The following is a 25,994-nucleotide window of genomic DNA, read 5'->3' on the forward strand; positions in this document are numbered from 1 at the left end:
AATCATACATTTTATGAACGAACTAACTGTTACTCGCGACTTCGCCCGTGTGAAGTTAAAAAATAAAGCCTATGTTACTCACAGATAAATTACCTCTCTAACGATGAAAGAATTTTTAAAATCGGCTTAGTAGTTTTTGAGTTATTTTAATACATACAAAAATACAAATCTTTCCTCTTTATAATATTAGTATAGATCACTGAATGATTATATGTCAAATTCATTCAACCATTCAAAAGCATTATTTTGAAATTTTTGTCAGTGGCTCCACAACTATGTTACCTTTGCCTTCCAACAATGACACTTGGCAGCAAACATCAGTTTCCGGTTTAGAATTGACGTTTTTTTTAACCAACTTCTCCAAATAGATTACAAATAACGGTTACGTTTTAGAATGTTAATGACTGACACCGATTTGTTATAACCAACTTGTGTGTTGAGAAATAGATTTTTAAACATATATAATAATCCGATTAAGATTTTTATTATTAAATAATCATGACGAGCAAATGCATTTAAAACCAGTTCGGGTTTTGCTTTCTAAGTTAATAAGTATACCAAATCATTTTAATGTTAGATCATTTTGTAATATATTAAATTGCGTGTTTTCTCATATGCTCACGGAAATCAGTTAAAGAAATTAATAATTGTAATTATATATTATTAAAATTATATATATTCGAAAGTTTAGATGGATGGATGGATGTTTGTTAGAGTTTGTAGCCTAAATGGCTAAACAGATTTCAGTAAAGTATATATTTCAGTATAGATGTAGAGGATAGTCTGGAAGAACACATAAGCTACTCACTTTTGTTTTTTTAACTCCACGCGAAAGGAGTCGCAGGCAAAAGCTTGTTGACAATAAAAATATCATGCTAGGTAAAACGTTCTCTAGTATTTTATGTAAATTATATCATTTCTTTGTTATTAAAAATGTTTAAAGATATATAAATGTGATATATACAATTGTTACACGGAAGAGCGGGACTTCCTAACACAAGTGCCTATTGGTTACTTAGAAGGAATTCCCTACAACTGATTGATTTGTAACTTACTTGATTTAATAATAAAAATTATTTATTTATTTTTATTTTTAAAATGTAAAAAGACTAATTCTGTGAATTTATCAATGTTTTATCATAAACCGAACAATATGGACAACACCAAAAAATCTAAATTAACAATTGAATTGTACTATAAATACCACTATTTCATACGTTTGTCTTGGATGTTTGACAAATATAAACTCGAATAAACATCAACTGGAAACACTAGAAAACATGACATACAGATAACATATAAATAATAAGGCATAATAAAGTGCTTTCCACCATGTGAACTTGAAAATATCTTTATCAGTTTTATATCCAATAATTTATTCATTATTTCATTTAATACCTCACTATATCTTGAGCTATCATTTATAAGCAGACATAACATATATGGGCATTAACTTAACTAGTTCTAGGCTAGACTTGTACCAGTTTGTAAGGAAAGAAAACGTCAACTGACCGGAACTGAATATCAAACATCTTGGAACAACAAGACTTGTGACTGCAGTTGCTTGTCACCAGTAAATTATGACGAGGGACTTGTAACTTATGACAGACTTGTGACTGACTAGATTCTAGCCATTATGAACAAAACATGATCATCTTTTCCTTATTATATTCCCGTAGGGTCGGCGCCGGTCTGTTAGATGAACAAGATGAAAGGCAATATTTTTGTTACTTACACACTCTCGTATTTTCATCACTGTCAGCCATAGGTCGTCCACTGCTGAACGTATTAATTGCCACAATGCCCGGTTCTGTGCCGCCCGCATCCAATGCACTCCCGCAATCTTGACTAGGTCATCGGTCCATCTTGCGGGAGGCCTACCTACGCTGCGACGACCTATCCATGGCCGCCATTCCAGGACTCTTCGGTCCCATCGGCCGTCCGTTCTGCGTGCAATATGGCCAGCCCATCGCCACTTAAAGTTTACAATTCTTTGGGAAATGACGGTTACTTTGGTTCTGCTGCGGATCGCATCGTTCCTGGCGCGATCTCACAGAGAGACTCCGAGCATTGCCCACTCCATTGCCCTTTATAATACTGTAAACAGTTCATAAAAAAACAATTGACAGTTCCATGTACAGAGAATACGTGGGTTGAGCGTCAGATCTTAACACGGAAAGTGAAATTTTCTTTCCATCATCTTATCTTAAATGTGAACATAAAGATTACGGACAGATGAAGAGAATAAAATGTGGGCCAATATACTAACGGATGTTTATTGTTAGGGTATGAACACACTGTTGTGTTACATTGTAAGCAAGATCTCACGTCTACAAAACCCGTTACGGAAATAGCGATCAGACGGAATGCATTTGTGTGGGAATTATAGGTCTCGAAAATGACAAGTGGATTTGTTTTAAATAATTTTTTTTCGCAAAACATTAAGTACCAAATATATGAGAGAATGTCTTCATTTGCACGGATACTATAGCTTTCTTTACGTATTTTTTAGATGTATTATGATGTCTTTCATTGATGAAAATAATAATTCGATTTCAAATATTCATTAAATGGGTGTAAACCCACTCTACGATTCAGGAAATTAATTCATCTCTTAATTAATTTTAATAACTTAATCAAAGCGTTTTATTGCTTCGTAGTAATTTAAAATTTCTCTTATTATAAGTTTGTCTCAATAAAAATCTTTTGTAGCTGCTGTTTAGTTATTCTATTATAGTTGTTTTAATTAAAAATCAATTTCATAAATCGGTGACTCCTACGTAAATAGTGGCATCCCACAGTTTTGCCATTTACAACTTTGTTTTATATTTTAAAAATTCACATGATAGCTATTATTTTTATTGTAACTTTGAATGTAACTTAGGAAATAATCGTATACTCATATTTGGTCCGTTGTTATATTATTCGTAATCTATGCTAAAATTATAAAGAAGAAAAATTTTTATTTTTGTACCTATTGAAATAACTCAAAAACTACTGGACCGATTTCAAAAATTCTTACACCATTAAAATGCTGTTGCAACTGAGTAACATAATCAATATTTTTGCCTCTTTTAATCTCACGCAGGCGAAGTCACGAGCAACAACTAGTTATGTATAAAATGTTATCTTGCAAAATTTGCGTTTTAAACATACGACAGTTTACTTGGGGCGTTTGATTTCAAAACCCAAAACCAGGAACTAACTAAGAAGGACGTGATAGTCGCAATATTTCTTAGTGTTAACTTCTAGTCAGAGAAATTGCTACATTAACAGATACAAATTTCTCTACATGTTTAATGTTACCAATACAAGAAAGTGCTTTATCTCATTTTACCATACTTGTGCCGTTTACCGTTTGATAGATTTATAAATTAAGTAAAGAGGTTTATAATCTTTATTGATAACAAATAAAACAATCTATACTTTTATAATAAAGCGAAAACACACACTTCTTTGTTGCCTAAGATGTCAGCAATAACAACATATTTTTGAATAATCCTTTTTTTTATTAAACAGCCCTACACTTACGTCACGCTTTAGGCTATATATTTTCATTAAACTTGGGGGGTAAATATTTTGGATAAAAACCTTAATGTGGGAAAGAGACCATAAGTTGCTGCCAACATCAAGGAAGCAAGATTGCCAAGGTTTGTCATTTCATGTCATTTTGACATTTGCTATCAATATGTTATTAAAAATTTTATATGCGGATGAAGCCGCATGGGAACAGTTGAATATTTTTTAAATGGCTCTCTATCATAATTCAAAGCACACATGTATTTATAGGTTAATTATCTCAAACAATAGACTATAATTTTTTTTAACGGTATTAATAATTTCAGCACGAACGATTAAGGCATCGGAGGAAGAAATTACAGCCGAAAATGTTTGCAACTTCCGATATTACGCAATATCACGGTCAATATTGAATCGTGCCGATTAATTTCGCTACGGAAATAATTTGGAGAGCCTAAATATTGAACACTAGTTGTTGCTCGCGGCTTCGTCCCGTGAAAATGAAAAGTAGTAGAGACTTCCTATATGACACAGAGATAAATTACCTTTCTAAGGGTGAAAGAATTATTAAAATCGCTCTAGTTTTTGAGTTATTTCAATACATACAATCCTTCCTCTTTATAATATTAGTACAGACAACACAAATAAATAGGACTACATTTTAAAAATTCGATTTTATAACTGAAAACGACTTGGCTTATCGTTGCCAGTTATATTTCCCTAAACTGGTAAACAAATAAATAAATAAAAAAAGCCAACAATAGTTTTAAACAGAGTAACATCGATAGTTAAATCATGCTAATTTTGTACCAACTAAAGTCAACGACATTTTTGACACGGTGCCCTAAAATGGTATGACAATTGTCGTGATTGCATCCATATTGATTTGCGAATCGCGAAAGATTTGTCGTTGTAATTGGTATTCAAAGTACGAAGGCTAGTATAGGTCTGGAATACGGATTGGCGGCATAATCACCTTTAAAGACAATGGCTAACTGTACTGTACTGTACTTATCGTACTTCGTACTAATATTATAAATGCGCAAGTTTAGATGGATAGATGTTTGTTAGAGTTTGTAGCGTAAACGACAGAACGGATTACGATGAAATTTAGTATAGATGTACAGGATAATCTGGAAGAACATATAGGCTACTCACTTTTGATTTTTTTTATTCCACGCTGACAGAGTCGCGGGCGAAAACTAGTAAGTCATATTTATGACCGTACCTACCGTATAGTATAAGTGTTCTATGTAATAGTAAGTACTATGTGATAGAGAATTTACAATGTTAGAAGATTCGGTATGCCTATTTATTGCAACTAAATTATTCGATTTGCATAATTTTGAATTCAGATTCAGTCGATGCTTTAATCGTAATACAACCGTTATCTAAAACCTTAAAATGATTTAAAAAAAAAAAAACATTTAATTTCCTCCATACACTCGTCAATTATGTTTTACGTTTATTAGTAACAATAGTGGTTTTTTAATTTAGTTTTGCTACGTTTCCGTAAAGTTATTTTATCTATGCTTTCTTGTTATTTTATTACCCTTTCATTTAACATTAACGTGTTTTTCTGTAACTGCAACGACTTTTACAAATTAACAATGTAGACTATTTTCTCTTTAAGGAACGTAGACGCCATTTTCTCTAATTATTCTAACACTGTTACAAGTCTTGCCATTCAAGTATTGTCGACTGTCATCAATAAATCATTTCAATGTTGCCTTTATAGAGAAAATCTACGAATGAAATGTTCCTGTTCTGATTGGAATACCGTATAAGAATATGATACCGCTTCTGTGATTGTAATTGAACGTTCGATTGTTAAGCCCCGTCGAATTTAGTGTGGCTAGACTAGACTTTTTTTTGTGACTGAATGGCCACTGTTTGCCTTGAAGACGCATTTACAGATTCATCGGGCTTGAGGTGACCGAGCGCAGATGGCGCTTAGCCTAAACCTCGTTTATGAGTAACTAATCTCGAGGCTAGACTACATTATCATCATCCTTCTTATCCTTCTCTCGTAGGGTCGGCACAACAGGTTTTCGTCCTCCAAATAACTCTATCATACGTCATCTCAATCATCACTCACTTGATCATGTCACCTTTCACGCAATCCATCCATATCTTCTAGGTCTACCTCTACCGGTGTACTTCCACACTCATAACATTGACTAAACTACATATGTCTATATTATGGCAGATGTGTAGTTTCTCGTTGGTTTTCTTCACAGTAGATTTTTCTATTTGAAAACAAATCTTATATTTAAAAAAACTGAATATGTTCCGTTTAAGATTTAGTGAAATGTCTACAGTAAAATATCGTGGAATACAAAAATCATCATCATCTCTTCTGTCTTATCCTACTCCCGTAGGGTCCGCGCACCGGGTTTTCGTCCTCCAAATAACTCTATCATACGTCATCTGTCATCACGCCCTTTGACCATGTCACCTTTCGCGCAATCCATCCATCTCTTTCTAGGTCCACCTCTACATCATCATGGAATCCAATAATATTATACACTTTTCAAATACTTCCTTTCTTCAGCTTATAAACATTTTGATTGAAGTTTATTATAAGAAAGGAAGGTACTTTCGTTTTTAATGTCTTATGAAATACTCTAAAAGCACATTGCGTAAATCTTATCCAAGTGAAATGCGTTCCTTACGTAAGCCATCTATTGTTTTTTTAATGTCATTAGACAATGGAATTCCATTCGACCAGTGTTATTATTTAATCTATTTATTCTTAAAAGCATTATGCATTTCTTCATCTTATTATTTTTTAGTTTTTTTAAGAAGTCCTATGAAATTTGTACTGCTTTATTTCAGATTATCACACTTTATCTAGAGTTTGTATTTGGATTTTGAGTACGTTGAAATATTTGAATCCATTATATTGTTTTTTCAAACATATTTTTAAATTCTGTTCAAAATTTAGTAATCTTATAACTATAGCCGCGACTTCTTGTACCAAATTTTATCGAGGTTGTTAAGTCGTTTCGAAGATACAATCCAAACTTGCGCATTTTTAAATATGTGAAAACGCTTAATCTGCATTTTAAACGCGAAATAAAATACTTATTTAGTACGGCGCCTAAGTCTTGATTTACGATAAAATTTGCTTAAACAAGACATGCTTGCAGTCGTCCTAAATACCGATTAGACGCATACCGATGTGTTTGTGTGGAAGTCATCGAAAGTTACCTCGTGTCAATCTGGCCTAGATATCCTAGGGCAATGATAACCTTATTTACGTATCGTTTTAAAGTTCACTTTTGCAAATATATTGATAAATAGTTAGGGTCACACGTTAAATAGTTATTAACAATACTATGAAGGAACTCACTAATAATTCAAGGTATAACTGTGGAAGAACATATAATATGTATAATGCAATATTTTCAGCCAGTAATTCAGAATTTTGTTTTATTCGTTAGTGTTTTTTTTTAATAATGGATCTCCTTATTAGCTGTCAGACATTGTAGAAACAATATTAGTATGGTAAAAAAAGGGTTGTAAGTAAATTCAAAACAACATTATGTTAATCAACTAACACTAAATAACAATAAATAAAAGTAAACAAACATAACATTTCCTCTTAACAATGTTTTTTGCCTTCTATGGTCTTTTAGGGTCCGTTCACACAGGTAAAGCAGGCCATTTTTTGACAAATTAAATTGATCTCTATGCGATTTAGATACTATTCAATTTAACTTTTAACTTAGAATCGATGAGAAAGGACGTGTTAAAAAAAAAATTAAAATTTTATTTCAATCGTGTAAACTCATTTTTTTTTGCGGTAAACAGCTCTCCGCTTCGTTATGTGTGAGCGGACCCTAGAGTTTCTTACTTAAGTGTGTTTCTTAACTTAAAAAGCGATGTCACGAAAGATTTTAGAATAGATATGGGCAGGTTTGCTTTGTAATATCCGGAGCCATATCCAAGTGTTATTTACAGCAAACGTAAAAAAACGTTTTTTGGTGTAAAATAACTTAATTAAGAAAGAACTATTGTGTATATTTTACTTTAGGTCCAAACATATTTATGTTTTCTTTTTTTTTGAAAGGATTGTTCGAAATATTTGCCATAGGATGGTGTGTTTTTACGCTTTATTATAATAGCATAGATTGTGCATGAATAGCTTACATTATGTATTACACGGAAAAGCGGGACTTCTTAATACAAGTGCCTATTGGTTACTTAAAAGGAAGTCCCTACATCTGATTAACTTGTTACATAACTTGATTTAATAAAAAAATTGTTTTATCTTATTTTATTTTTATTGTATTTACTTAAATATTTATACTGTTTCTTAGTAAAGTAATGATTTAAGATTAGTTTTAGACAATAGTCGCAAAAAATTCGAACATAAGACTGCGATCACGTAACCATTAGGCTATTGGGACTATAATTAAAACGCATAGTAAACTGTTGCAATTTAACTCGTTCCTGCTATTTTCAACTAGTCTAATGTGCGTCAGTTAACGTTATAACGTAACTTATCTGTGTTAACGTCAACATTAACGATTAACTCGTTGCAGACTAGGGTCGCCATGACTAATTGTTTAAAACGGATTCGACGCACCTTGAAAGACTTTTCCGCGTGCATCTTTTAAACTGAATAAGACTTTGTTTCTATATAAATAGAGTGCAATATTGAAGAAACTTTGGAAAAAGAAAATTCAAATATATTTAACTCCTTACAGTGTCCGTGATCATGACAATAATGTATTTTTCATAGTTAAGCCGAAGGTTAGTTTTCTAGTGTGCTAACTTTCTATGTTGTTACTATTTAGATCAGTTCCTCCAATGTTAAGTAAAGAGACAGAATTCCATTTGATTCTTATGGAATTTATTCGTTTTTCGAGAAAGTTCTCAACTTGCATTCAATTAAAATCGAACTCGCTCATTTAGGGTATATAAAATTCCACAGTTCCATCTAATTTAAAAAGAGTCCGTTCATTTTTGTTCTAGAAAGTTCGATATTTTATTAGATTGTAATCCAAATTATTTTTGTTCTAGAACGTTCCGGAGCAGCGCCCTGCGGTCACGGAGATGCAGGCGCGGCACAGTTACCTGTGGCATCTTCTCATAGACCTGCCCATCCTTATACTAGGTAACATTGGAATATTCTCGAAGCGCTTTCGAAAAGCTCGGTCAAATAAGAGACATCGGCTCTCGTCAAGTACTTCTGCAAAAATAAATTAATTGATAAAAAATCGTCAAAGCATTGGAGCGACGCAGTAGAACTGTGGGTAGTTTGAAAAAACACACACACTTAGTGCATCGCACAACATAAATCTTTCACCGGACAATGTAAACAGAGAGTTATGGCTAGGGCTGTCAACTTTCTCTTGCTCCATAATTATTATTCCAATGCTATAAATAAAACAATCTTAGTCAATTAAAAGATATGTATACAAATAAAGCAAGATCGGTGAAATTGATTTATTTTTAAAAAATAATTATTTGAATACTTGAGACTACAAGGAGTAAACTTGTTACAACGTTGGTTGCTGTTGTTTGTTACGTCCCTTCCTTCTCTGTCCTATAGTCGACACCAATATCATAAAAAAGATTTTCCAAGTATTCCAACCCTAATTATAGCTATAAAGAGAACCAGGTCTCTTGTCCCCGGTGGCAAATGTTGCGGTTTTAGTTCCATTAGCTATTTTATGACCCGGAAACCTCTACAGCAAATCATTTCGACCGCAAATTGTGAACAAATGAACTGGTATTTTGAGATTGTGTTTTGTTTATTTATGACTGTTTATTTTCATAAAAAGAATAAGCGTGTTCAATAAGTGATTCCGTGTATCAAAAGGCTGTGTCACACCAACTAATTCTGAAAAAAAATATTAAAACATCAAATTAAAAAGTGACAGCCCTATGCGCAACGTCCCACAAACACCATTCAACAGCTAGTTCCGACGTTAAAACACGACTGCAAAAAATAAACAATATCGTTGTAAAATAACTGTTAAAATGCATTAATGAAGCTTTCATAGACTAGACAAAGGGAACCGGATTACGCAAGAATGACTCGAGGTTTAGCATATTCACTTGTTTTAGAAATAACTGAAAAACTGCTAATTCAGTTAACAGCACAAGAATACAAATAAAAAAAACATTTATGCCATTACGATTTTCTCGTATTAAATTGAACTCGTGTTTTGTTTTGGATTTTAAAAAAATCTTATAAAAAAACAAACGTATTTGTATTCTTCTTACTGTATTCTTCTGTAATAAGAACCGAAAACGACTTCGAAATATAAAAATCTTCAAGTCATTCGACACTCGTTACATTAACTTGGAATTGCACGACTGAAAATCAATACAAGGAAGGGGGAATACATTACAGAGCAAGGAAAGGAAAAGCCCATAAAAGCTCTAATGCAGGGATTCTCAACCACTGTGCTGCGCCAAATTTCAAAAGTGTGCCGCCAAATTTTGCATATTTTTGTCATAAAATATTTATGCAGTGTTTTGTAGTAAGTACGTAAATAATTTTAATCTTTTTCTTTGTATGCCGCCAAATTTTGAAACCGTTAAATATGTGTCATAACAAAAAAAGGTTGAGAATCACTGTTCTAATGGTTCCCATACCCGTCGGTGGGGTTCACTTGCAATTACTTTCAGTGTAACTTAACTTTTCATCCTTTTTGCTCCTTCATTACCTCCATAGTTTTAATAACGTTAGAGCGCGCGTACACCTTTGACTGATAGCACAACTGTTTAGTCTAGGTTTGATTCCTGTAAGCTTATATCGAGGTGCGAACACTGGATTTTAGTTGTGCAGTAAACGGTTGAATTGGCTGTTAAACAATCGACAATCGCATAACAGTTGTGCGATAGTTTACTCAAAGGTGTTGTTAAATCTCGAAATTTTAAAAATACACCTAAGTATTACACCTTTCAGTAGTTACTAATAAATAGGACTACTAATTACTAACTTTTAAAACCTCTAGTAGTAAAGGAGCTAGTACAATGTCTTTCGCCTTTGTAGTAATCTATACTTATTATAATAAAGCGTAAACACACACTTCTTTGTTGCCTAAGATGTCAGCAATAACAACATATTTTTGAATAATTATATTTTTTAATAAAAAGCCCTACACTTACGTCACGCTTTAGGCTATATATTTTCACGCCATTAAACTTAGGGGGTAAATATTTTGGATAAAAACATAATGTGAGAAAGAGACCATAAGTTGCTGTCAACATCAAGGAAGCAAGGTTGTCATCATGTCATGTTATTTTGACATTTATAATTAGACAAATGTAAACAATAAAATGATTTTTTTTTAATTTTATGCGCGTGAAGTCGCACGGGAACAGCTAGTGTATTATCAGACAAAGTCATCGATGTATATCAAATCTATTTTGACACAATCGCAATCTGATACCATACCAAAGCCAATGACCTGAAAAATATTAATTATGTTACGATATTTATGTGACTACATTTTGTACGCGAGTGTACTTGTGGCGACAACGCATAGCTTTGTCAGCGTTGTGCTGCGGTGTCAAGTGTCAGGTGGAGGCTGACAGGGGATATGGCCACCCAATGAGTGTCATCGGGGTCAACTTGACGTGTCATGTATAATAGCTTTGCTAACAACTGACTACACATTTATATACATACTAGTTTTCGCCCCCGACTCTGTCTTCGTGGATTAAAAATAAAACAAAGGTAGCGTATGTGTTCTTCCAGACTATCCTCTACATTAGTGACAAATTACATCGAGATCCGTTTAGCGGTTTAGACAACAAATATGCATCTGTTAATGACGTATAAGGCGACTTCGGGGAAGACGAGGTGCAAGGGCGCGCGGGGGTGCGGACACCAATCGGCAACAATGAGATGATCTTTGTAAAATCCAAATTTTGATGGATGTAAATTTACGCATTTGTAATATTAGAAAAGGGACACAACAATAATTAACATGCAAAATCTATTAAACCAAACTTGTAAAATGTTATTTACGCTCAAGAAAGGCTTAATGGACCCTTTAAAAGATTGTAGACTTTATAATCTGGGCAATGTTGGTCTGAAATATGATAAACATTTATTTGACTCATAAACTCTCAATTCGGTTTATTCAATAAATTTTAAACTGGTAGAAATAAAAATGAGTAGTAAATACACGATATGCATAATCACTGGCACAAAATACGTAAACATTTCAAACTGTATCGATTCCAGAATCGATTTCCCACGAAGTCGATATCCGATTTGAATAATCGATTTCAACATTCGTTATCGAGACGCATCTGATGACAGTCGATAAAATTGTAATAAAATAAAATGCGAAACTTTATCCCGACTTTACACATTTACGGATAGATATTAACTGCCGTAATTCGTATCGTTTAAACTTACTAATATTGTAAATGCGATAGTTTAGATGTATGGATGTTTGTTAGAGTTTAGCGTCCAAACGGCTGGACGGATATCAATGAAATTAAGCACAGATATAGAGAAAATTCTGTAAAACACATAAGCTACTTTTGTTTTTGTTTTTTTAATAGCACGAGGACGTAGCGCGTGCGTAACCTAGTATTAATAATAGGTACTTATTGTCTCAAAATTCCAATAATTGGAGAAAAACACTGATTAAATTGCGAATGAAGCAATTTGAAGTAGAATAAATGTCATAATCTTACTTACATAACGCAAACTAATCAAAATATCATGATTTCTTGTAAATTACGGAAGTTACGCCTTTAGATTTGCAAACGGCGTATGATTTAAAAGTCATGCAAACTGACAAATGCGAACCTAATCCTTTACAATATAGCTCTGATGCAATTGAATATTAAATAAGTTGCCAAGCGATTATCAACTTTAGTACAACGGAATAGGAGATAAGACTTTTTGTGAAGGCGTGAATAATTCGACCAGGTTGAAATGCCTTGGAGCTAGGAATATTACTGGACAGGGAAATGATTATGCGAAACCGCATCTAAATTGAAGTTCTGCATTATTATATCTCGTGGGAGAATCTAATAAAATCTATACTAATATTATAAAGAGGAAATTTACATTTTTATACTTGGTACAAATTAAAATAATTTTGAAGAAATTTATCAAGTTTCTTGTACGATCTGATTGAAATTTTACTGGCTTTTATATTTTCGTAGCTATCAGAAAACCTTTTAAAATAGTCTTGACCACAGATGGTATAATTTATAGTGCTTAACTAGCTGTTCGCGTGCGGATTCATCCGCGTGGAATTATAAAAACTTTATTTTATTGTTTACATTTGTCAAATTATCAATAGCAAATGTCAAAATGACATGACGATGGCAACCTTGCTTCCTTGATGTTGGCACTTATGTTCTCTTTCCGACATTAGGGTTTTTTATACAAAACATTTAACCCCTAAGTTTTATGGCGTGAAAATAGATAGGCTAAAGTGTAAAGCTATTTATTCAAAAAAAGTATTATTTAAAAATATGCTGTAATTGCTGACATCTTAGGCAACAAAGAAGTGTGTGTTTACGCTTTATTATAATAAAGTATAGATAAAAAATCGTGATCTCTGAACCCTAGGAAATTCTTAGATCTGTCATGATTATGCAGTTCTTATTTTGATTTAACCACTAGAAACTCACTATTACACTACTATTATTAAATAATTATTTACCATTGACATGTGACATGTTACGTAAACAGTTGCGCATGCACAGGGTAACAGTGATAATAGGCCATGCAATATTGACATGCTCGGATCTAGATAAATACGTGACAACTTGACTATTATTTGTTGTTAATAACTAGAAGATTTTCCATTACTTGCGTGTAAGTTGTTTATTAAAACTATGCTACGTTCATAGGACATTTAAAAAAACGTCGATGGAATCGACATTTGAAGATACATTAAATCGCTAGATGGCGCTGTTTTAATCTTAGTTTGTCACTAGATGGTGCCGTTATAAAATTGGTTTTTCACTAGATGGCGCTGTTATTACTTTTTTTCTGATGAAATTTTGCTTATGTATGTATTGATCAGGTTTATGGTTTTAAAATATCCAAAGAAAGTTGTACCGTGCTCTGATTTATAATATTAATAAGATGTACTCATTTGATAAGGCGTTCGAATTTTTACATTTGATTTGGTTGTAGGCGTGATTTGAATAATTTTATAAGAAGTTGTTTGGAGTAATAAATGCAAAGTGAACATAACTTTTTATTACGTTGAAAGTAAAAGTGCCTTAGTTAAATTATTAAGAAAAAAATTGTAATACAAAAATTAATTTCTAATTATTACGTTGTGTAATTATTTCTAAAGAGGTTATGTAAATCGTTTGTAAAATTTTATAAAATAAATATACAGACGAATTGAGTACCTCGTTTTAGGAAGTCGGTCGATAACTTTTTTTGTGTAGAGCTAAATGACTACTAGCTTGAAAATCAAAACAACGAAATAAGATTAACCCAAGACTATTCGTCCCTACTGAATAGATTCAATGCGACATAGTTCTAGAAAATATCAAACCGAACCAGCGTATGATTACAGTCCATTTTGTGCACCGATGGTTCAATTCCCTAATGACCCATATGAGGTCGAAGTGCTCTTTAGATCTGTAACTGGCGATTTCCCAAGAATAGATAACACGGCGGAGAAGGTTTACAATATATGTACATTATAATCTACATAAAAATGCGTATATAACGACCGAATACAGTAATTAATTTTAAACAATTTTCTTCGTAAGCATACAAACTGACAGACGGAATTTAATGCAATTCGGAGTATTATTTAAGACGCATTTAATGTCGTTTTAGTATTCGGCCGTACCTTGGCAATTACAAGGCGCCATCAATCTTCAAGTTAACATACGTCATTCTTTATAGCTTCGCTTAGGTTTGGATAGAAATGGGATTACTAGCAATAGATTGAGATCCCAGACCAGGATGACGACATCTAAATTCTAAAACTTTGCTGTTATCTGATTAGATAGCACTCGTTTGTGATGTAACTGAATGGCCATTAGTTATCATGTCCAATGGGGCAGTTACGGGCTATCACGCTCTGAAGTTGGTAAAAAACACACCTAAGTTCACTTATTTTCACAAAGCTGATTTTCACATATAAGTGTCGTCATCCTGGTCTGGGATCTCAAACTACAAGGGGTATTCTTTCACAATGATGGCGCCATGTAATTGCCAAGACTTCATAATAGACATAAACTCAAATGACTAAATTTCACATGAGGTTTAACATATTTTTCTAGGGAATGCTAGACTCGGCATTTGTTTAAGTTTTTTTTGGTCTTTCGTTAGCACAGACTTCCCAAAAGTGTCACTTCTGTGGTATAAATATTAAATTTATTTAAAAATGTTACCCAACTTCCGTGAATTTTATCAATGCACATACCTGAATTACATAAGGAAGTTTTTGGTCGACATTAGATATTAAAAAAAAAACTGTATGAAATATACAAATCGTAATAAGGACGTGTGGTATATCTATGCTGCAGTGCGGTGCAATTGCGCTCAGTTTCGATGTCCCCGTTTTGTTCACATCGACCTGCTCATTGTTGGATTATGTAATTGGATGCTGCTCTATTCTGCAACTATATTTTTTAATTCCAACAATAACATAAAGGCGATACATATATGCCAGTAAAATGGCAATAAGATCGTCATGTCACTGTCCAGTGTCGAAACCCTCTAAATCCAGGTAAAATAATTTTGAAAAGAAATGAATTCCTTGTTTCCAAAAGTGGAGTCATGTACTACTTATGTACCCATTATATACTCGACCCTAGATAATCAACGTAATTCCACCCCTAAGAGGACTTCCATAATTACTGTCCGTTTCACCCTCTACGTTACGTGTTACACTTAACGACCTTAAGACGGATATATTCCAGACTTTATCCAACATTACTTAAATAAATAAGAGAAAAACATACCACACTTACGGCGGAACACTGAAACGAAATTGAATATCTAACAGCGTCTTAAATGAGAACGCCATGTTTAAACTCTCTTTTACAAACTTATAACTATTGTTTATTTATATAGTACAATAAGTTTCAAATATGAGATTCTAAAATACAGATTAAAAATCAAGGTACTTTTAAAATATAAAATTTTTTACTGATCCCATTTAAGTTTTGGTTTTAGAGCTGTGACGTCACAGTATGACACCGGTGCATGTCCATTTTTATTCGAATCAGATTTTCATAAAGCAATTTCTAAATCAGGGTTTTATATGAAAAAAGCTTTAAATACTTGATTATGTAAATCGTTGACTATTAACTGATATACTTAGATAATTAAAAACAAATAAACTAATTATGTATTCACTAAGCAATTAGTCTTTATCTATATTGAACAAGGTTACACAATTTTAAGTTCACTGGAGTTTAGTATGTTTACGGCCGAATACTCAAACGACGCGCGGTCACGCTTAAACAAATTCCATTAAATTTTTGTCGTCTATCAGATACGAATTCGGCTACAAAGGTAGAGGAAGACCAAAGAAAGTATGGATTGTGTGAAAGAGGATATGCTTAAGAAAGGAGTGGATTCAGATATGACGACTGATAGAGTTGTTTGGAAGAGCAGCTCATACTGCGCCGACCCTCCGTAAGGGATAAGGGGAAGTTGATGATGATAATTTGTTGTCTAACAGATAAGTGGCGCTTATGAAGCGAAGCTTTTGAAATTCGTTTCAAAATTCGGCCGTTAGAAGAGACTAACTTGAATGTTACAGTTTAAGAGACTATAAACTTTTTAAGTGACCAAGCCATAAATATCGACATGATAAGAAATGTAGATAATTTTTATTACTACAGAGACCTATGGCCTTAAAAAAAACGAATTGAGTAACTCCTCCTTTTGGGAAGTCTGTAAAAACAGGCCTTGTATTTTAAAAAGTTTATAAATGCTTTTAGTGAAATTCATTTATTTTCTTTAAGAACACCTATACTAATATTATAAAGTGGAAATATTTGTATTTTTATGTATTGAAATAACTCAAAAACTACACATCCGATTTCAAAAATTCTTTCACCGTTAAGAAGCTACGTTATCACTGAGTAACATAGTGTATGTTTTTTAATTCTACGTGGATGAAGTCACCAGCAACAACTAGTTATTTATAAACCTGTCACCATTACAGTCGTAAACCAATATATCTGTCAAATTTTAATATAAAAATGATAAGGGACAACCTTGCATCAAGTGTAAGGTCTACATTTTATGTGGGAAGTGACTAATGTAAGTGACTTATTGCCATTCTTGGTGACGTGCTACGGATTTATGTGCAGTTGGAATGGTCGTAAAATTAATGATATGACCAGTGTATGCATGTTCGTGTTATCGTTGATTCAAACTAGCTGTCAACCGTGACTTCGCGCGTGGGGTTTGAAGTACCATATGCTATTCCAGACTGTACTTTTCTTTACCTGTTGTAACATCTATAACCGCCAACCATTCATTCGCATTTACATTATTACTAGCTGTTCCCGTGTGGCTTCATCCGCATGAAATTATGAAAATTTTATTGTTTTTATTTGTCAAATTATCAATAGCAAATGTCATGACAAGCCTTGACAATCTAGCTTCCTTGATGTTGGCAGCAACTTATGGTCTCTTTTCCACATTAGAATTTTTATCCAAAATATTTATTCCCTAAGTTTAATGGCGCAAAGATATGTAGCCTAAAGCGTGACGTAAGTATAGGGCTTTTTATTAAAGAATTATTCAAAAAAATATGCCGTAATTGCTGACATCTTAGGCAACAAAGAAGTGTGTGTTTACGTTTTATTATAATAGTATAGATTATGTTATCAAAACTGGACTGGTGGTAAATTATAATAAAACTTGCTTTGATAATTATTCTATAACTTGCAAATTTAATTGTTTTAATTCGATATTCCTTCCTGAGATAATGAATTCAATCGCGTCTTTATTAAATGAGTTTAGAATTTGCATAATTTTTAATTAATAGAAAAAACGTTAGGACTCTTTAGAATTAATTTCTACGAAACTTTGTAGCTTATTTTTGTACTATTACGAAAGTAAAATGTTGAAAGCCAAATCAGAGCGCTATGGGAAGATAAATTGCCACTAAAACCATTTCTCCCACGTAACTCTTTATCTTGATGAAAAATAGAATGTTAATGGAAAATACATTTTGTCAAATGTTGCATTCTGTCATACGGGTGGAGTCACACTTGTAGCGAAGACAATGCCAAACATCGATAATCCTGAAGTGGAGTTTAACATTACAGATATTTCTAGAGTTTTCCAGATGAACTAGAAAAATGGCTATAGTATGCCTTTTCATACATACTTATCAGATCTTTTTTTATATCACGAATATTTGAACAATTAGGCAATACAGAATTTTGTTAAGATTATCTTACAACGTGGCTCCTAATCTACCTCGAATATAATATAAAAATCAAAATATAGTAGCACAATGCAAGTTTTAATTAGATAGTAAAAATTGATTTATAAGTTGTCAATCGTTGATCCGTTATGTCAACATTGTCCGCTCCCGCCCGCAGTGTGCTCGTGCCCTTAATTGTTTCGCCTACGCCACTCATTTTTGTCAACTCTAAGCTTTCTCTAATAGACACAATCATACGATGATTCATCAATGAATATAAAAAAAACATTTATATTGTATCGTCTAGAAATAATTATAATAGTTTATTATTATAGCATTGCAAATGTCAGCTGACATTACAATGAAAGTCCTTGCTGAGAATTTGAGTAACCATGGCAACCTTCATCCTTTGCTGGTATTGGTTTGTAGATTTGTCCCTTTCCCGAACAATATTATTCCACTTTACTTGCCCCTTAAGTTTAATAGCGTGAAAGTGTATAGCGTAAAGCATGTCGTAAATATCGTATGCTATTGCTATGATTGCTCAAATCCTATTTAAAAAATATTAGTATAGATATACCTATCTTCATAAGTTTGCATGCCGATTACCGTAGGATTCCACTGCATTGATATTTGCACTAACACATACTACTGTCTCTGTTTTGTCAAAGATAATGAAAGGGATAAACTATACATAAGTGGCAGTGAAGTTCCACGGTTATGTTCCCATGGCATTAAAATTGCTATGGTATTTACATTCATGGGCCTGATTAATCAATTGAAGTCAGTTACGTGATAAGTAGCATAGAAAGTCGTTTGACAAGTTTCGGTTGTCTGTGAAATGATGGGAAATTAATTTAACAACGTTTGATTTAACAAGAAGCCTGTAAAGCACGCCTTTGAAACTATCGCAAAACTGTTAAATCTGGCTTTGATTCCTGTCAACTTATAGGTTACACTACTCGACTTTTAGTTGACCAAACCGGTTGAATTGGCAGCAAAACAATCGACAATCGCACAACAATTTTGCGTAGTTTAGTTAGCGTATGCCCTCTAATATTTACTCAATACAAGTAACAAATGTGAAAATGATAATTTTGAAAAAAAAAAAAACAAATCATGAGAAAGTTTAGATGGATGGATGTTTGTCAGAGTTTGTATCCTAAACTGCTGAATGAATATCAATGAAATTTGACATAGATATAGAGAATAATCTGGAAGAACATATGGACTACTTGCTTTTGTTTTTTTATTACCACGCAAACGGAGTCGCGGGCGAAAGCTAGTATTACATAACGTACAAAATGCATTATCTAGACAAATACTTAAATAACTATCGACTAATCAATTTAAAGTGTTTGAACAAAGCTGTCATATTGAACTACAATTGTTTTATCCACTGTTTTGCTTGCTAAACTGGGCAGTTACCTGCACTGCATCGTATATTTACAAACATAAGAACTGATCGGAAGGAATCAATATCGTTCTGGTATTTTAAAACGCAAAATACGCAGTAAAAAGTCAAGAAATTATGAAGTCAGATACTCTCCAAAGGTGATAAAATTATTTACTTGTACAACGCAATAGATGGATGGATATTTATTAGAGTTTGTCGCCAAAACAGCTGAAATAATCTCGATGAAAATTGGCATGGATGTAGAACATACTATGAAATAATACATACGGTACTTACTTTTGTTTTTTTTATTCCACTCCAAGAGAGTCATAGGCGAAAGCTAGTAATACAACATATATTAACTGGCCTTTAATGGACTACTAGATGATACTGTCAACTAGCCTCGTGCATGATTGATGATGTCACAAGAACATTATACACTACAAGGATGTATTACATAACACTGCTCGGAAAGGACTACAACCTCTTGTAGGAAAACGTTGAGCCAATCTAATGGCCCTCAAAAGGACGCCAAGCTGCCCTTATGACAGTCACAAGGAATCTATTGTTATTATTATTAGAATAATAGTTGAAATGTCCATTCTCTCGTATTTTCTTTTCATCATTTTAGCACTAAATTACGTTGCTAGGTGTAGCGACTTCGTCTGTATGAAATTATAAAATAATAAAAATATTAGCCTATGTTATTCAAGGATAACGTAGCTTTTTAATGATGTAAGAATTTTTAGAAACGGCCCAATAGTTTTTGAATTATTTCAATACATAAAAAAAATCTTTCCTCTTTATGATATTAGTATAGATAGCATAAATACACAAAAAAAGTAAACATGATAATTATGCAACTCACATCTTGTAATATACAATTCATTGTTTAAGCGTTCGATTATTTCGGTTTTGGTCATGTTATCTGATATTTTTAAGCGTATTTATTCCGCTTCGTGTACCACCCTCACTACCGTAACAGAGGGTGGTTTAGTCGGCAGTCTAACATTCCGGTAGGGTTTCATCCTAATTTGTTACATGAGACGGTTAACATTTTACGACGTATTAGATCTACAGCACGTGCTAGAGTTTTAAATAACCAGAAAGGTTTTGAAACCTCCTTTATAGTGTTCTAAACTTAAATGGATCGTAGCTGATTTAACAATGTTTTAGTGCGATTGTCGACTGTTTCACAGCCAATTCAACTGTTTAGTTGCACAACTAAAAAACGAGTAGTGTGTGCTCCATATAAGCTCACTAGCTGTTCCCATGCTACTTCATCCGCACAAAATTATAAAAATTTCATTTTATTGTTCACATTTGTCAAATTATCAATTGAAAATATCAAAATGATATGACATGATGTCAAACCATGGCAACCTTGCTTCCTTGATGTTGGCAACAACTTATGGTCTCTTTCCCACATTAGAGTTTTTATCCAAAATATTTACCCCTAAGTTTAACGGCGTGAAAATATATAGCCTAAAGCGTGACGTAAATGTAAGGCTTTTTATTGCAAAATGAATTATTCGAAAATATGCTGTGATTGCTGACATCTTAGACAACAAAGAAGTGTGTGTTTACGCTTTTTTATAATAGTATAGATAGGAATTAAAGCAATAGTAAACAGTGCGATAGTTTCTGGTGTGCACATTCTTTATGTTACCGTTATGATAGAAGTTCCATTCTTAAATTAGAGAAGAGATAATTCATATTTGGTTATACAATGGCTGTAATTACGAGGTTAGTTAATATGTTAAAACAAGCTGTTGCCCGTGACCTCGTTCACGCAATAATAAGATAAAAAGTAGCCTATAATATGCCCGTCTATGTCAGCTACACATCAGTGAAAGTCCAGTCGAAATCTGCCCAGCTGTGTCGGAGATTACCAAAAATAAACGCAGCTTGCGGACAGACAGACAGACAAAAATTTTTAAATGCGATTTTAGTTACAACGCAAATACATCTTCCCGAAATCTGGAATGTTTTTTTTTATTATCATAAATGCGAAAGTTTGGATGGAAAGATGGATGTTTGAACACTCAGGCTACTCACTTTTGTTTTTTTTTAATTCACGCGGACGGAGCGGCGAGCGAAAGCTAGTTTTATTATATGTATAGAAGATTAATAAACATTCCGTATGACAGACACGTCTCGTTCATTTGTTTGAGTGAAGTATTTTGTGTCGGAGCAATTACTGTTTATAATTGTTCGGACTGTTGATTGGCGTTGATAATTGGCTTTACCAAAAGTATTGTTTGAAGCCGGTCATAGCTAAATGACGTTAATTATTCATGCACGCCAATTATTCTTTTGAAATTACGTGTGAGACATTTTCTCTTCGCATGTCACATGTTCTGTACTGCGTGGCTAGATGCAATAAACTTTATGAAGGATCTTAATGCTGGCTACACACGTCTTTTAAATACGCAGTTTGATAACTAGGAACTATTCGATTTGATTGACAGATAACTTTTCCCCTACACACAGTAATGCACGGTTTGAGTATAAAGTTAAAACGCTAAATCTAAACGTGTGTAGCGAGCATAACAATGTTCTTTTGTTTTTACATTTAATGTGCAACTCAGATTTATTTAGAAAACGATAATATTTAAGGCATAACAGTTATTATTTCTGAACTGCATGTTGATCAAAATAGACTAAATCTTGTTACAAAATATCAGCAAAATATACCATTTAGAACTGGTTCATAATTTATTTGACAAATTGAACATAACCTGTCCTGAGAGTTAATTTGATTCCAAATTCTGCAGTTAAAGTACCTTAAGGCGATAAGTAACAACTGATTTTATACCTTCATCGTTATTCATATTAATTATAGGGTTTACTACATGGAATACTAATTCTTTTGGTTTAAACAAATTTTAATAGCTTTAACGTAGTATTAACCATCACAGAGGCGTTAAATACTCCCTTAGTGGAGACTAAAACACCTACGTTATTCCTTATCTTTCAATTAACTTACGGCAATTTTGAAACGAATCACGGACATTGTAAATGGCGTTAACAATCTGTCAGACGTCAAAATTTTAATGGAATTTAGAGCTTAGCTTGGTCTTAGGTAATTTAAGGCGCTGTTATATCAATATTTTGTCAGCCGCAAATTTTAAGCGTTGCTTTGTCTTTTATTTGTTTAAATTCTAAATATTTTATATATTTAATAGTATGTGTTTCTTTGTCTATAGTTGCGGCAATCTGTATACTACTGGAGGTGGGGGCGCTGCCGAGTAGACGCGGCGGGTTCACATGCAACGACCCGGCACTCTCGTACCCTCACACGGGGGATACATTCTCCATCTCCTTTGTAGCTGCTATCACTGTCATCGTTCCCTTCCTTGTTGTAAGTATAAATGAAATAATACACGTACATAAGTGAGATATCTATCATTAGATGCTTCTATGTACTATGTACTACGTAAAAAACCAATATCTACTGATACATACATTTAGAAGTAATATCAGACGTTTGTTTTATACTTGCTTTCGCCCGCGATTCCATCCACGTGGAATTTGAAAAAACAAAAATCTTTATCCTTCCAGACTATCATCTACATCTATACCAAATTTCATCTAGATCCGTTTAGCAGTTTAGGCTACAAAGTCTAAAAACGACCATCTAAACTTTTGCCTTTATTAGTAAGATTTTGTAAGGGATGCCTATCCTACAACCTTTTGCCCAATGCTAGCAACACTCCAATATTTTTACCATTAGCAGTTCCTTCATGAATAGTTAGTCTATCTTCAGTCATATATGACGATTTTTTAATTGCTTTTTTTAATATCTGGTATGTTTGTTTTAGATGTGGGGAGTGGAGACGATACTCCATCAAGACGATGAGTATACGATGAAGAAGAACAAGCTAATATCGAGCGCGAAGACCGCGTCTTTGATGTACAGAGACTATATCTACGGATCAGTAGTCAATCTGACCGTACTGGAGGTTGTCAAGTGCGTGGTGGGATCACCCAGACCGACCTTCTTTGATTTATGTCAGCCTGATAAGGCAAGAACTTGCAATAAGTAAGTATACTCAGACTTAAATTAAGCCAAAATAAATAGCTTAAGAGGGGGCACACTTTTAAACTATCGCACAACTGTTGTGCGATTGTCGATTGTTTCGCTGCCAATTCGACTGTTTTGCACAACTAAAAATCGAGTAGTGTAACCTCCATATAAGCTTAGAGAAATCAAAGCAAGACTAAATAGTTGTGCGATTGTTTAGTCAATGGCGCGCTCTTAGGATAATACTTTGAGGCTGATAAATTAATCGATTATAAAATGTTTGTAAAAAATGATTTCTCCTATCATTATTTTAGTGTTTGAAATATTTCATTTCTTTTTTCTTTGTTTAGTTCGGAGTACGTCAGCAGCTACACTTGCACCTCCACCAAGTACTCCAGATATCTTCAAATCGATTCCAGTCGAAGTTTCCCGTCTGCACACGCGTCCCTTTCCATCTACTGCGGGTTCTTTATTGCTGTAAGTATTAATATATACGTACTCGTATGTTATAATAAATAACAAGGCATAACTTAACCCTAGTCTTCTTCAAGGTTAATGACTTTTACTTATTATCCAACCGCTGTACCTCTGGCATTCTCTCATCACATTTCTTGGTTTTTGGTTTAGTGGTACCTACAACGTCGTGCGTTCAGTTGGCGCAGCAGGTCGGTGCTGGTGGTGCCGCTGCTGCAGACGCTGGCGGTGCTGTACGCCGCAGTCTGCGCGCTCACCCGCCTCACAGACCGACGTCATCACTGGTGGGATGTCCTCGCTGGTGCTGTTATGGGTTTTATCACTGTTCTCTACACGGTAAGTTGGTAACGGCTTCTGTTTTTGTCTCCTGAATATTGGAATCTATTAAGTGTACTTCAAACCAAGTTTTATCGGAGTGTTCATACCAAAGACGTTTATGAACTATGTTGACTAGAGAAAGGGAACATTATACCAATAACTTTTTTAAACGGTACGGACATCAAAATTATAACAAGCTCCTTCTTTTGCTGTAAATTAAAAAAAACAGTGTCACGAATTAACATAAAAATTTAAATTTTATTTAATGACACTTACAGGCAATTAATTTCAATACAATAAATTATATTGACATATGGTTTTGAGGACCTACTAATAGTGAGCGTGAGTGGATCATGTAAAAAATGTCTCAAGTTAAACTATGCTTCCTCTATACATTTTTTTAATCTCTTTGGTTTATACAATCAACTTTTTTTATTGAACTTAAGTGTTTTTCTCTTGCAGGTACTAGTTCTTTGTAAAAACTTCTCACAGCCGTCAGTAGTGAGTACTAGTGATATCAGCAGTAGTGACGGCAACAACCACCAGTCTGTGCGGCGGCTGCTGGCCAGCGAGCCACGGGTCGTGGTGCCCTAGCCCGAGCCGGTCTAGACCGATCGGTCTCAACTTGATAGTCTTGCGGTCTGAAGTGAGACTGCTAACAATCGACAAGGATGATGTCTCTGTTTTAGACTGTTTGAAATGCGCTTTGAAGTAATAGTGATGTTCTCCAGCTAGTCTAGCGCGGTTTGAAATGGATAAACTCTTAGTGAAGTTTTAGACGGCTAATGTTTTCCAAGTGATTTGTGGCAGCTAACACCATAACAAAATAGTGACAAGATCTAAAGTCGGAGAAAGAGACAAATGTGTGTATAAAGACGATATTTTAGAAATGTAGAAGAAGATTAGTTACGAAATAATTAATTTTCTTTGATAATATCCGAATAAGGGATTGTAAAGATCTAGTGTGATTTGACAATTAGATTTTAGTTAATATAAATTAGTGTCTAGAAATTACGTGTGTTAAATCAAGAGAATTTGGTATTAATTTTCAAAATGATATCATATCAGCTAATTTTGTATATTTATTTATTGCGTAAATGTTGTTAACGCGTAAACAAATTACATGCATTGTCAGGCTACAACGAAATTACGTAATTCTATAAAAGAATATCAACAAAAACTGCAGAATGTGTGAATAAGTTTACCTTCAAAGATGTTTATTTGGGTTAATATGAATTCAAACGTGTTCAAATGTATTAAATACGCGTAACGCAATGCAGTTTTCAACGTTAACAAAATACTGAATTATTTATACTATCTTAAGTATTTATTAATTTAAATACTTCATGATATATTTTTTTCCCAGTGAAGATGTTTGAAACTTAACATTTATGTTTTTTAATGAGAGATGTTACGTTTATGAATGCATAGAAATTATTATTTATTGTGACAATATGACTGCTCTAATTACGTTTAAAACTTTTAGATTTAATCTACGATATGTAATTGACAATTATTAGTTAGTTTTCGTCACTTGTAACGTTGTAGAAGAACATAGATAATACAATAAAATATTATGGGACCCAAATTGTAAATTGTCTGATAAAATGCAACATGTAAAATATGTGATGGCAATATCGGATTTTATTCCCTTATCTCACAGTGACGTTATTTTTAAATTTGAGCCTCTATCAGCCAGTTGTAGGACAGAGCCTTAATAATTTACTAAAATATGTATTCAAATTTGTAGAAAAAAAATTAGTGTGGTGCTTTACAAATATAGTTTGGTGCTTGAAATTGCTTTTTATATTAGATCCAGTTTACATAAAGCCTTTTTCCACTAGCGATTGCAGACTGTAGTCCAAAGTCGGTGTCAAAGTCGTGCGGCTAGTCGCTG

At 33.5% G+C, this 25,994-nt stretch overlaps 1 protein-coding gene across 2 annotated transcripts in view; it reads left to right on the forward strand.

Moving 5' to 3' along the window:
* The window catches only part of LOC106102565 (lipid phosphate phosphohydrolase 2-like), a 54,385-nt gene extending 28,672 nt beyond the window's left edge, over positions 1–25,713 (forward strand). For both annotated transcript variants that reach the window (XM_013282084.1, XM_013282086.1), the window contains exons 2-7: positions 8,551–8,644; positions 22,488–22,642; positions 23,103–23,323; positions 23,656–23,782; positions 23,933–24,115; positions 24,560–25,713. In XM_013282084.1, coding sequence (XP_013137538.1) covers positions 8,551–8,644; positions 22,488–22,642; positions 23,103–23,323; positions 23,656–23,782; positions 23,933–24,115; positions 24,560–24,691 — 912 coding nt within the window. In that variant the 3' untranslated portion in view covers positions 24,692–25,713. The remainder of the gene's footprint in view (positions 1–8,550; positions 8,645–22,487; positions 22,643–23,102; positions 23,324–23,655; positions 23,783–23,932; positions 24,116–24,559) is intronic.
* The last annotated feature ends 281 nt before the right edge of the window (positions 25,714–25,994 follow it).

The sequence above is a fragment of the Papilio polytes genome, unplaced genomic scaffold (genome assembly GCF_000836215.1).
Source record: "Papilio polytes unplaced genomic scaffold, Ppol_1.0 DF823923.1, whole genome shotgun sequence".
Classification (NCBI taxonomy): domain Eukaryota; kingdom Metazoa; phylum Arthropoda; class Insecta; order Lepidoptera; family Papilionidae; genus Papilio; species Papilio polytes.